Source organism: Sus scrofa, chromosome 5, assembly GCF_000003025.6.
Source record: "Sus scrofa isolate TJ Tabasco breed Duroc chromosome 5, Sscrofa11.1, whole genome shotgun sequence".
Taxonomy (NCBI): domain Eukaryota; kingdom Metazoa; phylum Chordata; class Mammalia; order Artiodactyla; family Suidae; genus Sus; species Sus scrofa.
The window spans coordinates 51570185-51587800 of record NC_010447.5 but is presented as its reverse complement, the minus strand read 5'-3'; the positions used below and the strand labels follow the sequence as shown (position 1 = coordinate 51587800).

Below are 17616 nucleotides of genomic sequence, written 5' to 3'. Positions count from 1 at the left end.
ATAGCGAGGTACAACCACACCTCCTCCCAACACAGAACACATATTTTGACAAAACATTGGAAGCACTGGTGAAGATGTTGACCAACTAGAATTTTCAATCACTGTTAATGGAAGTGTGAATTGGTACAACCACTGTGGAAAGCAGTTGGCCATTATGCAGGAGAGCAGAAGATGAACAGACCCTATGCCTCAGCAATTGTTCACAACAGCCTCAAAATGAAAAATAGCCAAAATCCCATCTGAAGTAGAATGGATAAATAAATTCTAGTACATCCATACAATGAAATATTACACAGTGATGAGAATGAATGACCAAATGTGTGGAAATGGAGCTTCACACAGCAACATGGTAAGTTATACTCACATAATGCTGAGCAAAAGGAGCAAGACACACACTTACATGCACATATGCAAACTTAAAAAAACTAGAACATGTCTTTAAGGAGGCATATATAGCAAGGATAATAGAGAAAATGATGACCACAAAAGTCAGGGCGGCGAAAGGGAATGCAGCTAAATTGTGCATTGGCAGGACCTTGGCGGGAGCTGGCAAGGGGTTCTTTACTTGGTGGTGGTTGCACAGGTGATCACTTTTGCACTTAAGGGTACACATCTATTGTGTGTACTTTTCTGTAGCTAAGTTGTCTTTCATGGTGGAAAAGGATTCCAAAATGGCAAATGAGTTATTACCAACTTGGGAATCACTACCATGAATAAACAATGAATTTGAAACTTCAGTGGCCATTCAGGGCGGTAGCCAACTCCAGACCATTGATGAGCAGGGGATTTTGGGGGAGGGGGGTTGGTGGGATTTTTTTGATGCATAAAGAGTCAATTCTGGGGAAAAAATCATAACAGCCTCCCTTTTTCCCATTTGAAATGAAAATAAATTGAATAAGGCACATGGGAAAGATGCGGTTTTAGGTTCCCACTATATTGAATAGAAAATGTCAATTTAAACTGACTCTTTTTTCAGTCATTTAGGTAAGAGTTGTTTTCTGGGCATGTTTGAGAACTGGCAGTGTGGAAGACCCTTTCTCGTCTTTCATTACTTACTTTTTCGTGGCTTAGTAGTTTATATGCTGCTTGTACATTATAATTGTCTTGGGAACTACTGGAACTGTTTTCAAAACTAATGCCCAGGTTATTTTATATATATGTGTGTGTGTGTGTATAATATTTATATATAAATGTATTACATCATATATTTATATACACTATATATTTATAGCATATTTATATATACTATATATACTATAGTATACCTGTATTTACTATCTATACTATATATATATTTTAAAGCTTTCTAGGTGATTCTAACATACAGTGCAGTTTAGGAATCACTCACTGTTCTTCGAAATTGCAGGTGATATATTGTAGCCTCAAAACGAGCATATTAAAATGGCATCCCCACCTCAAGAGGGTTAAACCACAGCTTAGAGACGAATACATCAAATTAATGGCAAAGGGAGGGCCAGTGTTAGCTTATTCCAACCAACTACACGTTTGTTCCCGTTGCCAAGGTGTCCTATTGTGGGACAGGGATGATGTCAGGCAATGAAGAGAGAGAGAAGAATTCAATGCGGCTCCTCTTGGCTCTACTGCACACAGAGTGTCCCATCACTCTCTGACTGTGCTGGGCTGGGCTGGGCAGGGAGTCTGACAGCCTCAGCAGCCAATGCTACTAATTTTCTCAACAGCTAGTTTCCAGGACTCCAGTGGCTCTGATGTCTGGAGACCCTTGACTGCTGGAGGCATCTGTTCCCATCCCTGAGCAGCCCTGACCTCTGTCTGGGGCTGACCCCAGCTATCAGTCTTCAGCCTCTGCTCCTATGGTAATGGTTATCTGTTCTAGGAAACATATGTTTGGGGAGAGTAGAAATGGCTGAGTTTGAGATGACTCAAAAGGCAGTATTGGAAAGTGGGGTGAATGCATGCAACCCTGGTCTAAGCCTTTCCTGGTTGAAGGTAACTGCTATCTAATTAATTTTTATTTTATTGTATTTATTTTTGGTCACACCCACAACATATGGAAGTTCCCAGGCCAGGGGACTGAATCCATGCCATTGCACCAACCTGAGCAATTATTTGTAATTTTTAAAAAGTTTTGGGGGGAGTTTCTGTCATGGTGTAGTGGTTAACGAATCTGACTATGAGCAATGAGGTTTCGAGTTCGATTCCTGGCTTCATTCAGTGGGTTAAGGATCTGGTGTTGCCGTGAGCTGTGGTGAAGGTCACAGATGCGGCTTGGATCCCACGTTGCTGTGGCTCTGGCTTAGGCTAGCAGCTATAGCTCTGATTAGACCCCTAGCCTGGGAACCTCAACATTCTGTGGGTGCGGCCCTAGAAAAGACAAAAAGACAAGAAATAAAAAAATAAAAAGTTTTTGGGGCAGTTCCCTTTGTGGCTCAGCTGGTTACAAACCTGACTAGTATCCATGAGGATGCGGGTTTGATCTATGGCCTAGCTCAGTGGGTTAAGGATCTGGCATTGCTGTGAGCTGTGGTGTAGGCTGCAGATGTGGCTCAGATCCCACATTGCTGTGGCTGTGGCATAAGGCCTGCAGCTGCAGCTCTGATATAACCCCTAGCCTGGGAACTTCCATATGCTACAGGTGCTGCCCTAAAAAAGCAAATAATAATAATAATAAATAATAAAAAGTTTTTGGCTGTGCTGTGGCAAGTGGAAGTTCCCAGGCCAGGATCAAACCCACACCACAGCAGTGACCTGAGCCATAGCAGTGACAATGTCAGATCCTTAACCTCCTGATCTAGTAACTCTAATTGCTATCTATTTCCTTAAAAATAAGGAAAAGATATAAATAAATTAATTTGCTCTATAAATTAATTTGCTTGGTCAATAAATGTTAAGAGCACAAAAGGAAATTCATTGGATACTAGCATCTAATGCAGATTCAGAAGAAAGAATCACTCTTGGGTTATTAAAACGTACTCTTGGAGCAAATCTGCAGCTGGCAGATGAGGCAACACTGAGAATTATAAACTCATCAGAATATTTTTGAAAATGTTATGAGGATCACTGGCCACTCTAAAGAACTTGAAAGGCATGATGTAGGACACTTTGGCAGAACTTCACCATAAAGGAATAACATCCATGTTTCTATTCATGCAAGAATTCAGGAAATCAAATAACCTTTATTGCAATATCCTCGGTCTCGGCGGGATGCAGACGTCGTGTTGATTGCTCATAGCTGTCCAGGTGATATCTTCCAGGCTGCTTCCTGTTTATAGTTTTCGGCGGCTGCATTCCAAATGGAAAAGAGCACAAGTTGAAGCTTGAAAAAAAACCAAGGTTTTACTGAACATTTACTCAACATTGCTACATCTCCACTTAAATTCTAAGGAAAAGAAACAAGTAAATGTCATATTTTCAACATTTCTATTGTTAGGTCATTGGACTTGTAGATGTTCCAACAGTACATTTTTGGTCACCTCTGAATCATCTGATTTTGAATCTGATACATTCACATCTATCAAATTGGGCTACACATCACCTGAGGATCCATAGTATAATACGGAAAAGCATAAAGATCTAGGATTATCGATTTATTCATTACCCAAAGACATATACTATTTCATAAGGGGATCCATAGTACCATAGAATGATCTAGTCTTTCTCAAATGTTAGAGCACTGATCCAAGACAAAGGATGAAAACATCCATGATACAGACTGAAGCTAAGGCTGGACAATCTTCACGTACTTAAAATGAACTCAAATTAGGTCCTATCTAGAAACTTTTTCTTCTCTAATTTTGAGTTTAATCTCACATAGAGACAAATGACTAAAGAAAAGGTATAAAATTCAGCTCTGTAAACTTCTGAGAAAAAAACATCTAGGCTCAAAATTTGTCCCAGAATCTAGTGAGCAAGCATTTTAACATAAATAATTATCTATCTTAAATATGTAATAAATATGAAAGCTAAATAATAATCCACTTTAAAACTGTTAAATTACCTACAAAAACAAAGGATTCTAGAATTGTGAAACATTTTTTTTTTTTTGGCTTGGGATGTCAGGTTTAGCTTTTTGATAAATCCATTGAGTTCTGTTATGGGAATTAGGAATGTCCTTAAATAACCAGTAATTTCATCCAAACAAGATCTCACTCTCCATCAATTAGTGGATCAACAGAGTATCAAACTATCAAATAGCACACTGCTAGGCTACAGGCAAATCAATACACAGATTACAAAGCCACTGCGGAGGACGAGCAAGGGTTCTGTCGTTCAGAAAGTGCCGAATGAACTTTAAATTCTAAAAAGAGAAGGGGGAGAGAGTGCAGATGACATTTTTAGTTTTGTTTTTCTTCTCACAGTCCTCACAGATGATCTTACATGGGATGATCTAGGAAGTCACTAGCCCTACAGCTAAGTATACTTCCCACACAAGACAGGTCTACACCTGTACACATATTCTCTGCCTTCAAGAGTCTTTATTTCCATAGTAGTGTTGTCTTTAGAGGCCTAGAAGGAATGACTTCATGTTATTCACACAACCAAGCAGAGGGTTGGAGGAGGAGATGTGTTGACAGAGGTTTGAGTTGGAGTCTCACAGATGTAATTTTAAGAGACTCTGGCTCTAGAATGTCACTAATTCTCCATGGAGAGTCTGCAGCCAAAACCACTTAGCTCTAAGCTTTTACAGAATACATAGCATCTTAAGCGCTCTCAAGAAGGAGTTTCCATTAGTGTGCTTTTCAAACACACAGCTTTTTTCTCTTGGTTTCTAAAAGTTTGTCATCTGTGGCTTGGCCCATCAGCAGTGATGAATGGCCCCCAAAGATATCAGAAGTCCAGTCTGGTTTCAATAACCCTGAAGATATTGGAGGCCTCTGAAGGGGATTCTTTTTTCTTTCCAACCTTTTCTCAGTTCAATTTTTAGTCTATTCCTCATCTCATACAAATGACTCTTCAGATTTCCCTAACTCTCTAAACTTGACCCCCTCCCTCCCCCTCCCTGAGGTCATCTCACACTACTCATCTCCACATCTCTGAAAGATGATCTAATAAGTTCTTTGCTAATTTCCTATTATCCAAAGTGCAGACAAGGCTGGTTCTAATCAAGTGCTTGCCTTTCCCGCTGCCTCACAGCATACATGCTCTGCGATATCTTCGCAGCTTGGTGTCCGCGTCCACACAAGAGCACACAAGCATTTTTGGGCTTTGTCACTCTAGTGTCTACAAGCATGGGTGGTAGTTCCTTCTCAGACAAAATCACACCAGCTCAATATAATAACTCAACAGAGAGTTAAAAAAAAAAAAAAACCCACCAGAAAGGCAGAAGAAAACAGTAAGGGGATTCTTTTTTCTTTCCAACCTTTTCTCTGTTCAATTTTTAGTCTATTCCTCATCTCATACAAATGACTGCTTGTCTCAACTATTTTTAGAAGTTTTAAATACGATGTGAAAAAAAATTTAATATAGATTGACTTTCTTGGTAAAGGCTTTCTGAGCCTCAGTCAGTTCCAGTTGGGACATTGCAGCACATATGTTTTCGTTTGGTTATGTAAGTGGTTAAGTATATTCGTATTTTTCCCTAAGAGTAAAGGAATAATTATTAACACCTAACTCATTGAATAACTTCTTTCTACTTTACCATTATGAAAGGTACATAGTAATTTTAAAGACTTTCTTCAGAATTTTTCAGACACAGCTTTCAAGAAATAGATATAATCCAGTCCCATTATTTTAAATATTATCTAATGACCAATGGTTCATAAATTTACATCTCTAATGGTGATTTCTTTTCTTGGATATCAGTAAATATTACAAAACCATCATGTTCAAAAAATTCCTCTGGATTCCTCAACACCAACGTTTCTCAGTCTCTCTCTTTCATTGACTGGTTCCACCATCTACCCAGTAGTGAAGCCAGTAACCTAGGATTCATCTTGGAATCTTCTTTCTCTTGCGTCCTCTCCATTCAATCTATCAGCAAGTCTTTATCAGCCCAACTTAAAAATGGACACTGAATTTGAAAATTTCCTCACAAGGTCCACCGCAACTGCAACAGATGAATTCTAACATCATCATTTCTTACCTAAGTTATTATAATGACCTCCTTAGTGATCTATCTGTATCTGCCCCCAGTGGCAACTCTCCATCCAGTGGCCAGAATGATCCTTTAAACATATAAACAAAATTATGGAGTTCCTTTCGTGGCTCAGTGGGTTAAGGACCCAACATAGTATCCATGAGCTCGATCCCTAGCCTCGCTCAGTGGGTTTCAGATACGGCATTGCTGCAAGCTCTGAAGTATAGGTGGCAGATGCAGCTTGGATCTGGCCTTGCTATGGCTGTGGCATAGGCCTCAGCTGCAGCTCTGATCTGACCCCTAGCCCAGACGGGCATAGCCATAAAAAGAAAAAATATATATATATATATATACACATATGAACAAACTTATATGAGTCCCTACTTTAAAACCCTCCAATGATCTCCTAGCACATGCCAATAAAATCAAAACTCCTTCTCTGGTTTATGGGACTCTGAATCTTTGCTTTTACCTCATTTTATCTCTCCCTTCTTTGCCAGACTTCAGCCAACAGTGCCCCTCTGTTCCTTGAACTCAACAAATTAATTCCCACTTCAGAGTCTTTTCATCCCCTAGTTCTTTGCCTGAAATGATCTACCGTTTCCCCAGGTCTTTGCATAAGAGGCACCCACTCTTCATTCATTCTCAGCTCAAATACCAGCTTTTTCATTTCTTGGAAAAGTACACACTGCTTTGAAGATCCCAGTCACTCTCTAATACTTTCTTTTATTTTCTTTCCACAGAGAAATGACCTCATTTCTTCACTTGTTTATCATCTGACTCCTGCCTCAAGAAAGCAAAACTCTGTGACAGAACGATGTTGCCCGCCTTGTACACAGTCACATAGCAAGGTCTTGGCCCAAAGCATTGGGTAGGTGATAAGTCTGGGAACACAAGCAAATATATAATACAGGTCATATACCATGTAAAACATGACAAAATAATATTGACTGTGTTCCCAGGGTTCATGTAGATGTGAGTAAATATTCACATAACGGATGAAAAACTAGTTCAAAAGTTATAAGACCCGAGTTTTAATTCTGCCTCTGCCACTCGTTAATCTTATGACTCTAGTCAAATGACACAAAGTGCAAACTCAATACATCATCAAGGAAATAAAATAGGTAATATAATATTTTAAATGAATCAAAAGCCATGATGCATCAATAAGAGCTTTTTAAACTAAAAAGTGCTAAAAGATATAAGATATGGTACAAGAGTTGTAAGCTTATTTTGTATTATTTTTATATAAAGTTTGCAGTGGACGATCTTCCTATGCCTTTTGATTTCAACATGTACTATCCCCCTTGGGATAAGCCTTTGATGATTTATCAAAACAAGACTTATACATTTGTTTATTGAGTATAGATATGACGGGTTTGTTGTAGAAGCAGGTGGCACTTATCCTTCGTGTAGGTTAAGTGAAAAGCTTAAATGTCTTCTAATTGCACCAATTTGACATCATCCATGCTCAAGATTGTCCCCTGACCACAGCTCCCAGAACAAAGAAAAGCACTTACAACGCCAGTGTGTTTCTTACAGGATTCAAAGGGAAGAGAACTTTCCCCACTCCTCCAGCTGTCCTCCCCAATCTCATCACTCAAGAGAAACTCATTCAGCTTTTGAACACTGCAGAGGCAAACAAACAAGCACAAAGTAAGGATTAAAAAAAAACAAAACAAAACAAAAAAACCACCACCACCAAAGTTCGATCTAAACAAACTTACTCCCCAACTCATTATCATGTTGACAAAGGCACTTCTGAGAGTCATTTCTCAAGACTAAGTAGGTCTTGAGCTAGGATGCAGGGGACTGATGAGCTCCTGGGACCTGGGAAAAATTTCTGAACAACAAGAACCAATTGATCACCCTAAATTCAACTGAATATCTTTTGCATTTTTTTTCCTTTAGCAATTATATTTATTGTCAATGATAAAAGAATTGGAGAGGAACTTGAAACACAGTGGTTATAAATAGTAACACCAAAGATGTAAGTATCATTACTCTAATTTTACAAATGAGAGGAAAGAAAGTGCAGAGAAGCTAAGTAACTAGCCTAAAAGCAGAGAAGGTAAGTAACTAACCTAAAAGCATATAACGCACAGATCAGGGGTCTGTGCCCACTATGCTTTCTTGCTTAGGCACCACTGTATATATTGCACGTATTTTCCCAATTTGTCAAGGAGAGGACCCTCTAGAATTTTGCTACACAATATGTTGGCCAAGGATCAGTGGCATCAACCTCACCTAAGAACTTTCTAGAAACAGAGAATCTCAGGCCCCACCCAAGACCTTCTGAATCAAAACCTGCATCTTAACAAGATCCAGAGATGCTTCATAAGTACAATATAGTTTGAGAAGACCTGTTCTAGAGGACTGGTTTATGAACATTCTTTACTGTGGTCTTTGGAGGCTGGGCACAAGATCCCTTGGTCCACTTGCTCACCTGATTCTAATTTCCTCAAACCCGTGTCATAAGATCAACGAAAAAAGAAAGAACGAAATAAAACAATAACATTACTTGAAAATATCCTCCCATAAATAAAGTGATATACCAAAGAAAAGTCTGTGAAGTTATAAAGTTAAGAAATGCTCTTTTTAGCATGCTAGGATAGTAACAGTGGACAAACTTGCTTGGCACATGCAGCCTCGACTCCAGGGGAAAGATTGTAGGAAACTATAAAATGAACATTTGAAATATTTTTTTTAATGTCTCATTTGAGCTGGTAGTCAAGTTAAATGCTTCCAGATAGGTCTACATAGTTTGTTTTTGTGACAGATTAATAAAATAAAGTACATTTAATTCAGTCCATTGCCCATGAATCGTAAGCCCTTTAACTTTGAATGCCATAGAAACTGCTTTCTTTCTTTGGAAACATCAAGGTAGATAAAATCCACTGGGGAAGTCTATCTGTTTGCTTCTAATTTCATTTACAGGAAACTAAAGGAAATAATTTTTTATTGAAGTATAGCATACAATATTTTAGTTATGGGGTACAATATAATGATTTATAGTTTTTAAAAGTTATATTCCTTTTATAGTTACAAAATACTGCCTATATTCCCTGTGTTGTTCAATATATCCTTATGGTTTATTTTATACACAATCATTTATACCTCTTAATCCCCTTCCCCGATGTTGCCCCTCCCCCTCCCCTCTCCCTACTGGTTACCACTATAGAAAAGCCCTATTTTTCTTTTTCTTTCTTTCCCTTTTTTTTTTTTTTTTTTTTGCTTTTTAGGGCCACACCTGCAGCATATGGAGATTCCCAGCCTAGGGGTCGAATCAGAGCTGCAGCTGCCAGCCTACTCCACTGCCACAGCAACACCAAATCCTTAACCCACTGAGTGAGGCCAGGGATTGATCTCACGTCCTCTTGGATACCAGTCGGGTTCATCGCTGAGCCACAACTGGAACTCTGAGAACCTCTGTTTTTCTATATTTGTGAGTTTGTTTCTTTTTTGTTATATTCATTAGTTTGTTGAATTTTTCAGGTTCCACCAAAAGAAACAATTATTCAAGAAAATCTTAGGCTGAATAATAATCCATTGTATATATACACTGCATTTTGTTTATTCATCTGTTGCTGCACACTTGGGTTGTTTCACTTCTTGGTATTGAGAATAATGCTACTATGAAGATGGGTGTACAAATACATATTCTAGTTTCTGCGTTCAGTTATCTAGGGTATACATCCAGAAGTGGATCTGCTGGATCATACGATAATTTTTGTTTAATTTTTTGAGCATCTGCCATATTTTTTTCCATGGTTCTGGAATTCTGATGCACTTAAATATATTCAAGTTATGACAACATGGATGAACCTTGAAAACATTAAGTTAAATAAGATAAGCCAGATACACAAAAAACAACAATTGCATAATTCCACTTCTATGAGGTAGCTACAATAGTCAAATTCATAGAGACAGAAAGTCAGTGGTGGTCACCAGAGTCTAGGAGTAGAGATTTTAGAGGAGTTATTGTTTAGTGAGTATCGAATTTCAATCAAGAGGATGAAAGAGTTCTGGAGATGAATGGTGGTGATGTCTGCACAACAACGTGAATGTACTTAATGCTACTAAATTGTACACTTAAGGTTTAATAAATTATAGGTTCTATGTTATGCATATTTCACTGCAATTTGAAAACGAATTTCAAACCAAAAAAAGAAAGAAGAGCTCTGGGCTTTCCACTCCCTTCGAGTCTTTCTCAGCAAAGGTGACCATAGGGACTTGGAAAGACAGTGTTAGAAATACCTTAAGAAATGGCATTTTATTCATCTCAAATGGCGGTATTCCTTCTTTACTTTTATGGACTTTAACTGTCATTCTGTTTTAATATTCTGAAGAGATTGGATTTTAAGGACCACAGCTTTATCAATCAAAGAAACACGTCTTCAATAATCTCACACTACATCTCTGCACACAAAGGAAAGTTTGGGGCCTGGTTCACATGCCTTTGCAACTCTAAGTTTAGCAGTTCCTGGCTCACCTTACTCAATGAATGTTTGTGGAATAAATCAAAAAAGGAATAAACCAGTGTTCAGACATTTAAGTAAGGTCAGTTGATTTGATTCTCCATTTCATTTTTCTAGCATACACACACATCTTACTGAAGCTTTTATGAAATTAATGAGCCCAGGTCTTGCCAAATATTAGGAAGCAGTGGTCCCTGAGCATGACTTGAGCATGGGGAGAACTTTCTTTCCTCTTCCTAAGATCCCACTTTGGAACCCCAATTATAATGACCATCAGAGGATTCCATTCTAGCTCTTCTCTGAACCTCCCCCTCCATGTCCCCTCCCTTGTTCCCATTATTCCAGGCTCTCTGGCTGAGGGTCTGCTGCACTGCTATTCTGTTTGTTTTGTTACTGTCTATCTCTCCCACTAGACTGCAAACTCTTTAAAAGCGAAGATTTTCATCTTCAGAATCTAGCCCAAAGCCAAAAATATAACAAAGCAATTCCTCAAGAAATGTCTGTTGAATGAATAAATAGGTAATACAAAAAGCATTTCCTGCTCATATGAGGGCCTTTCAGAAATCACAGAGGCAAGACAATTATGGAAAATGCATGAATCCTGACCAAGGGTGAAGTAATTTCCACCATGCTGCCAGGGTTATATTTTTAAAATGCAAATCTGTTCATACAACAGTCCTTTCCTTAAAATAACAAATGGCCACCCTGTGCCTTTCAGTATCCTTAGCATCATCTACAGGCCAATTGGGATTTCACTCTCTAGCTTCATCCCCTGATATTTTCCACATCAGGACCTTTCTCCAACTATAGACAATTAATTATCTTTAGTCCTTAGAAGGTACCAGATATCTCACCTCTTTGGCTACTTCGCATATGTTGCTCTCTCACATAGAACATGTTTCCCTTTTCTCTTCACCTGGCCAAGTCTTACCTATTCTTTAAGATCTGATGAAGGGGTAGGGAGTGGGATGGACTGGGAGTTTGGGGTTAACAGATGCAAACTATTACATTTGGAGTGGATAAGCAACGAGATCTTGCTGTATAGAGCAGGGAACTATATCTGGTCATTTGTGATGGAATATGATGGAGGATAATGTGAGAAAAAGAATATGTGTATATATACATATGTATATATGTATGCATGACTGGGTAACTTTGCTGTACAGTAGAAATTGACAGAACACTGTAAATTGACTATAATGGAGAAAATAAAAATCATAAAAAAGGATCCTATGAAGGAGCTACCACCTCTTTTAAACTTTTACGGATCAGACCATCTCCCTTCTCTCTTGATAAGTTTCAATGCGCCTGCTATAAGGCCAATGGCATTTTGTGGAGCTCTCTAGAACAGCATGATACACTGTGTTGCAATTCATTCCCCTTCTTGATCTCTCCTGCTGAAATGGACTCCTGTGGCTTTTGCTCCATCTTTCATCTTTGCCATCCCCAACACCTAGCAAGGTACCTGAACTGCTTAATAAATGAATGTGGACCCATAGAAGATATGGAGTCTAGTAAAATGACAGTAAATTAGTAAAATGGAAATTTGCTAAAAATCTAAAATATTTAGGCAATGTGCTGGACACTTTTCATGTATTATCTCATTTAATTCTCTCAACCACCACGGTACGGTGCTCAAGTAAGGAAGTTGAGCTATAGAGGCACCCTATATATGTTCAAGTGTGCTTGAACAGAGAGTACACCACAGCTGTGCCATGATCTGAAAGCAGGTATATCTGATATCAACCCATTTCCTATCTTGCTTCCACCACCTTTATTGTTTGTAATTTACTAATTTCCCATTTTTTAAGGGAATTCATAAAAGTATTTAAGGTTAGCTATCCATGTTATTTTGTTTTTTCACTTTTCGAGTTTTACTTTGGCTATTTAGATACAGCTTGAGTACCTTGCATAGGTGCTATTTTCATTGGGAGTAACTGATTTTGTTGCTGGCAGTAATACGTTTTTTTTGTGTGTTGGGGGGAACCATGACATTTTTGTAAATATGGACCAAGTCGACCTGTGAGCATACTCTATGATAAATATCAGTAATAATTTATTTGATTGAAGGTAACCACAGTAGACTAGCCAAACGAACATTCTTTGGGGAGGTACATGGGATAAAGGGCACAAAGTTATCTTCCAACAAAGTGAGGGATTAGTTTTACACATTTTTTCCCTTGGTTAATCATATCTTTGGACATAGATATTGCATTATACATCAAATACCAGGAACCTAAACTCATATTATTTATAAAGGATACCACCTACCAACTTACACTTTCTTCCAGAAAAGCAAAACACAGAAATTCTTTTCTTTCTTTTTTTTTTTTGTCTTTTTGCCTTTTCTAGGGCCGTTTCCCACGGCATATGGAGGTTCCCAGGCTAGGGGTCTAATCAGAGCTGTAGCCACCCGCCTACACCAGAGCCACAGCAATGCGGGATCCGAGCCGCATCTGTGACCTACACCACAGCTCACGGCAATGCCAGATCTTTAACCCACTGAGCAAGCTCAGGGATCGAATCCGCAACCTCATGGTTCCTGGTCAGATTTGTTAACCACTGCGCCACGAAGGGAACTCCCAGAAATTATTTTCTTACAAACAAAGCAAAGAGGACAAGTAAGGTGAGCATCCTGAAAAATCACTCTTATTCAAGTATTTTAATACTTTAGAAACTAGTGACTTTCCTACTCCTCTTCAATTTTTCCCTCTGTTTTGTAGATGTAGACTGGAACACATCATCATAAAAGGTTCAGAAAACTCAAATGATGTGGGGGAAGGAGGTAACAACCTGAATCCTAACTGCTTCCTTCTTCTGTTTTATTATATACATACAGGGTCCCACTCATTGAGCTCAAACACACTCAAAGACAATTTTGTCCAACAATTTCATCTAAACATTTTGAAAGGAAAGTATAGAATTTTTTGAAGCAAAGAATTTTACATGGCATGGAATGTTCCTATAGCAGAGAAGTTTACAAGTCTCTTATATGCACACATAGCACAAGTTTAGGGGAATGCCACACCCATACTAACCCACCAAATTTCTGAATGCATTTCAGAGCATGGCAAAGAATGCATGACTTCCACAGTCCTCAAGAGGACGTTTTAAAATCAGCTCACCAAGGGAGCACCCACTGTGGCTCAGAGGAAACGAATCTGACTAGTATCCCTGAGAATGTGGGTTCGATCCCTGTCCTTGCTCAGTGGATCGGGGATCTGGTGTTGCCTTGCTCTGCGGTGTAGATCACGGACACGGCTCAGATCCTGTTTTGCTGTGGTTGTGGTGTAGGCCAGCAGCTGTAGCTCCAATTCAACCCCTAGCCTGGGAACTTCCATATGCCATGGGTTTGGCCCTAAAAAGCAAAAAAAAAAAAAAAAAAAAAAAAAAAAAAAAAAAAAAAAAAAAAAAAACCAAACCAAAACAAACAAATAAAAAACCCCAAAAAACATAAACAGTTCACCAAATCTCCGATTATGAACAGACTGCTCAACTCTCTGTGGACCAACTGGGCTCCCAGACACAGAAGAAAGTGCCAAGCCCAGTCAACACTGGGAAGATGCTCATCTGGGTGTCTGTTCCCAGAACCAGCTCACAGTGGGAAAAAAGGACTGGTCTCCTCTGTTGACTGGTCATCTCTGAAGGATCCCCACATCAAGCACTGAAATTCACTTTAGAGAAGCAAGTTTTTATTAGCTGATTTTCTTTGGCCTATAGCTTGGGAAGTCTGGAGCTGAGCCCTGAAAACAGACTGGTTTTTATCAAACTGGCAAATGCATTTTCCCTGGAACATACAGAGGAGAGACTGCTACACAGAAATATACAGAGATTATTTCCCACCCTCAACTCGACTAGGATTTACTACATAGATTGTATACTATGGACTCGGGCATCCACACCCCCTGATTTATTAATTTTTTTCAGAGCAACTCTTTAAGTCCTTTTGGTGCTTGTCAACCTCCTGATTTCAGAAGCATTATCTGTTATTAGTTATCAACTGCTTTCTAGCTCCACTTGGAGCGCAAAGTCAAATTCAATTTAAAAAGGCAACTGTGAGAGAGACAGCTATTAAATGAAGTAAATGAAAATAAGAACCAAAATAGCAGACTCCGGCCATTTATCAGTTTTACTGTTTGAAGTAGCTTCCCTTCCAGAGCACTGCCTAATTTGGAAGTGGTGCTACAGGAATCAGTCAGGGATCCACACAAAGGTTTCAGAAGGCAGAACAATAAGAAAAGACAACGAGGGCAGATGAGGCCAAAGGGCTTGAGCATTAAACTCTTCACAGTTGCAGAATTGGCTACTAATGACACAGTTTACAGAACAGGATTGAAATCACGTTATGTTATTAGGTCACCTGATCAGAACCTGGTTTATAATCAGCTAAGGCATAGGCAACTCAAATGATTTTTTGGCATTAAGTCGTCGTCATGAGACTAAGATAAACTATAGCCTAAAACTGGAGACTTTTGGTATCTTGAATATTAAATATTAGTTTTCTTAGTAATACACAAACATTGGGAAAGTTATCTCATTTTAGAAGATCTTACAAAAGATCTTCTACATTGCTATCAATGGCAACATTACACCTTGTGTATTTAAGGCCATAGTTTGCCAATTTTCTTTCAATATTGCAAAAGAAATCTTGGCATTTCTTTCAAAGGCCAGTTATGAATATGATAATGACTGTTTATAAAATAAGCTGCAACTTATAAGATTTATAAAATGTTATAGCAAAAAGGAAAAGACTGTAAGACTGTCTTGTTTATATTTATAATATAGACTCATACACGATAGACTGTGGGACATGCAGCATAGCATAGTTTGGTAACATATTTATCATATAATGTAAGTAAAAATGGTGGAGAAACAGTCATTATCAGATCCTGTGCACTATGGGAAATTGTGAGTCTATTTTTATAGCTGTAAACTATGGGAAATTGTGAGTCTAAGATGATGTCTACACTGGTTAGAAACACTACAGAAACACGGGTAGAGTGAACAAAACAGTGCACTCGGTTTTGCAAAGTCCTTCCACTTGCAGAGACTATGAACCCAGGGGATGGGGTGTGCCAAATGATACTAAAATTAAGATGGAAATATGTGTTGATGTGAACTTTTTCTGTCACTGTTGGTAAAAATATAAGCTGGCACAGCTTTGCTGGAAAACACTATGGCCATGTTCATTAAAAACCTTAAAAATCTGTACACTTTTTCACCTACTTCCCCTTCAGTGGACATCACAGCCATACTCAACAAGGACCTTAAGAAAATGCATACTATTAGAAAAAGTATTGCCACTTCCAGAAATCTGACTTTTGAAAACAGAGAAAAGTTTAAAGATCAGAAGATGCTGATCTCAAATGTTATTTATATGATTTACCTTATGGTGAAAATAGAAACATTCTATCTGTCCGATAAAGAGGTAGCCCTTCAATAAATTAGAATACTTCCAAACAATGGAATAGCCAGTAAACATCATGCATTATGGTGTTAGTGAGGGGAAAATAAGCCCCCAAAATTCAACATCTTTATTTGAGAATAATTACTTTTATCTGAAATAAATAAAAGACTGAAAGGTAGCACAGCAAAGTTTTCACAAGTTGTCTCTGACAACAAGTTCTCTCTAGGCAGTGAGTGTATGTTCTTGCTCTACTTTTTCTAATTTACTACCATGAGCATATAATATTCCTGCAAACCAACACAGGACTCCAGACATTTCAGCGCATACCTGATGATGGCTTTGACTGCAAATCTGACCACTGTGGAGAGCAGGAAGAGAGGGGTGACCAGGATGTGGAAAAGAGACAGGGAAGCAAAGGCCTCTGCAGGTTTGAGATTGTTCCCGCTGGCGTATGCGTGGGTCACAAATGTCTGTGCAAAGAAAAAGGGTTTCTTTAGAGAAAGATGGAGAAAGTTTTTCACAAATGCTCACATTCAAATTTAAAAATCTAATATATTCTTGCTATGCCAATAAGTCTGCTGCAACTCTAAAAACAATTACTTCACCCAAATTACTCCCTAGAAAAAATAATACTTGCTATTGGTAAAGTACTTCACGGTCTCCATTCATTCCAGCAGTAAACTTGTGAGATGGGCACAAAAGATTAGAACTACAGATTGGAAAATGGACTTCTGTCAAATTACTGAGTAAGGGGAATAACCATGAGCGAATCCAGAGTTCTTGATACCTAATCAGACTCTTTTCAACCAATGCTAATTTTTCTGAGAAAAAAAATAAGGAATGTTCCATTGTTTAAGTTTCCTAGTGTGGAATCACCAACACTGGTATCCAAGGCAGATTTATTTGCATTTCTAAACACGATACTAGTTCCTGGGTTTGTCCTTTGCGTTTGAAATATAATGTAATTATTTAGCATTTTTCTGGTTGCTGATCTAGCCTTACCCTAGACTATCCAGGGAATCAAGTCATGGAGGTTAGAACAGTAAATTCTCAACCTCTGTTCATTTTGCTCTCCAGGGCACATTTAGCAGTGTCTAGGAATATTTTGGATCATAACCGGGGCGGGGGGGGAGCGCAGATGGCATCAAATAAGTAGAAGCCAGGGATGCTGCTAGACACCCTAATGCAGAGGACAGGTTCTTACAACAAATAATTAATTATTGGGGCCAAAAGGTTCACAGCACTACAGTTGGGAAGCCCTGGATTAGAACTACTGCAACAGAGGTAATAAAGAGAAAACTGAAGGTGAGGTAATATATAGTCTTGTTCCTAAGTCATTTCCAAACACTAGATTAGTTCCATTTTTAAAGGTAAGAAAAAGTATCTTACAGCAAGAACAGCCGCTATGGGAATTGCTGCATTCATGAAGACTGTGGAAAGAAATCAGATACATTAGTTTCATTGAACTGTGAAATACCTTCAGTAACTTTAGTTAATCATCCATTTTTACTTTAACTTCCCTTGAAGACAAGAAGGGCCCAGTGCATTAAATAACATTCTGTTTGGAGTCCACAAACATTTCCTAGTTGGTATCTCCTGGTTCACAGTTGTATGAGCTCCCAGGCATGAGTCTTAATCATAAAATGTTTTTTTCTTCATAGAAAGGTTATTTTTTA

At 38.5% G+C, this 17616-nt stretch overlaps 1 protein-coding gene across 16 annotated transcripts in view; it reads right to left on the bottom strand.

The window, feature by feature from the left end:
* ABCC9 (ATP binding cassette subfamily C member 9) overlaps positions 1 to 17616 on the bottom strand; it is a 137053-nt gene that overhangs the window by 85783 nt on the left and 33654 nt on the right. For all 16 annotated transcript variants that reach the window (XM_021092240.1, XM_021092251.1, XM_021092242.1 and 13 more), the window contains 4 exons: positions 17330 to 17370; positions 16268 to 16410; positions 7576 to 7684; positions 3154 to 3261 (listed from right to left, as the gene is read on the bottom strand). In XM_021092240.1, the coding sequence (XP_020947899.1) occupies positions 3154 to 3261; positions 7576 to 7684; positions 16268 to 16410; positions 17330 to 17370 (401 nt within the window). The remainder of the gene's footprint in view (positions 1 to 3153; positions 3262 to 7575; positions 7685 to 16267; positions 16411 to 17329; positions 17371 to 17616) is intronic.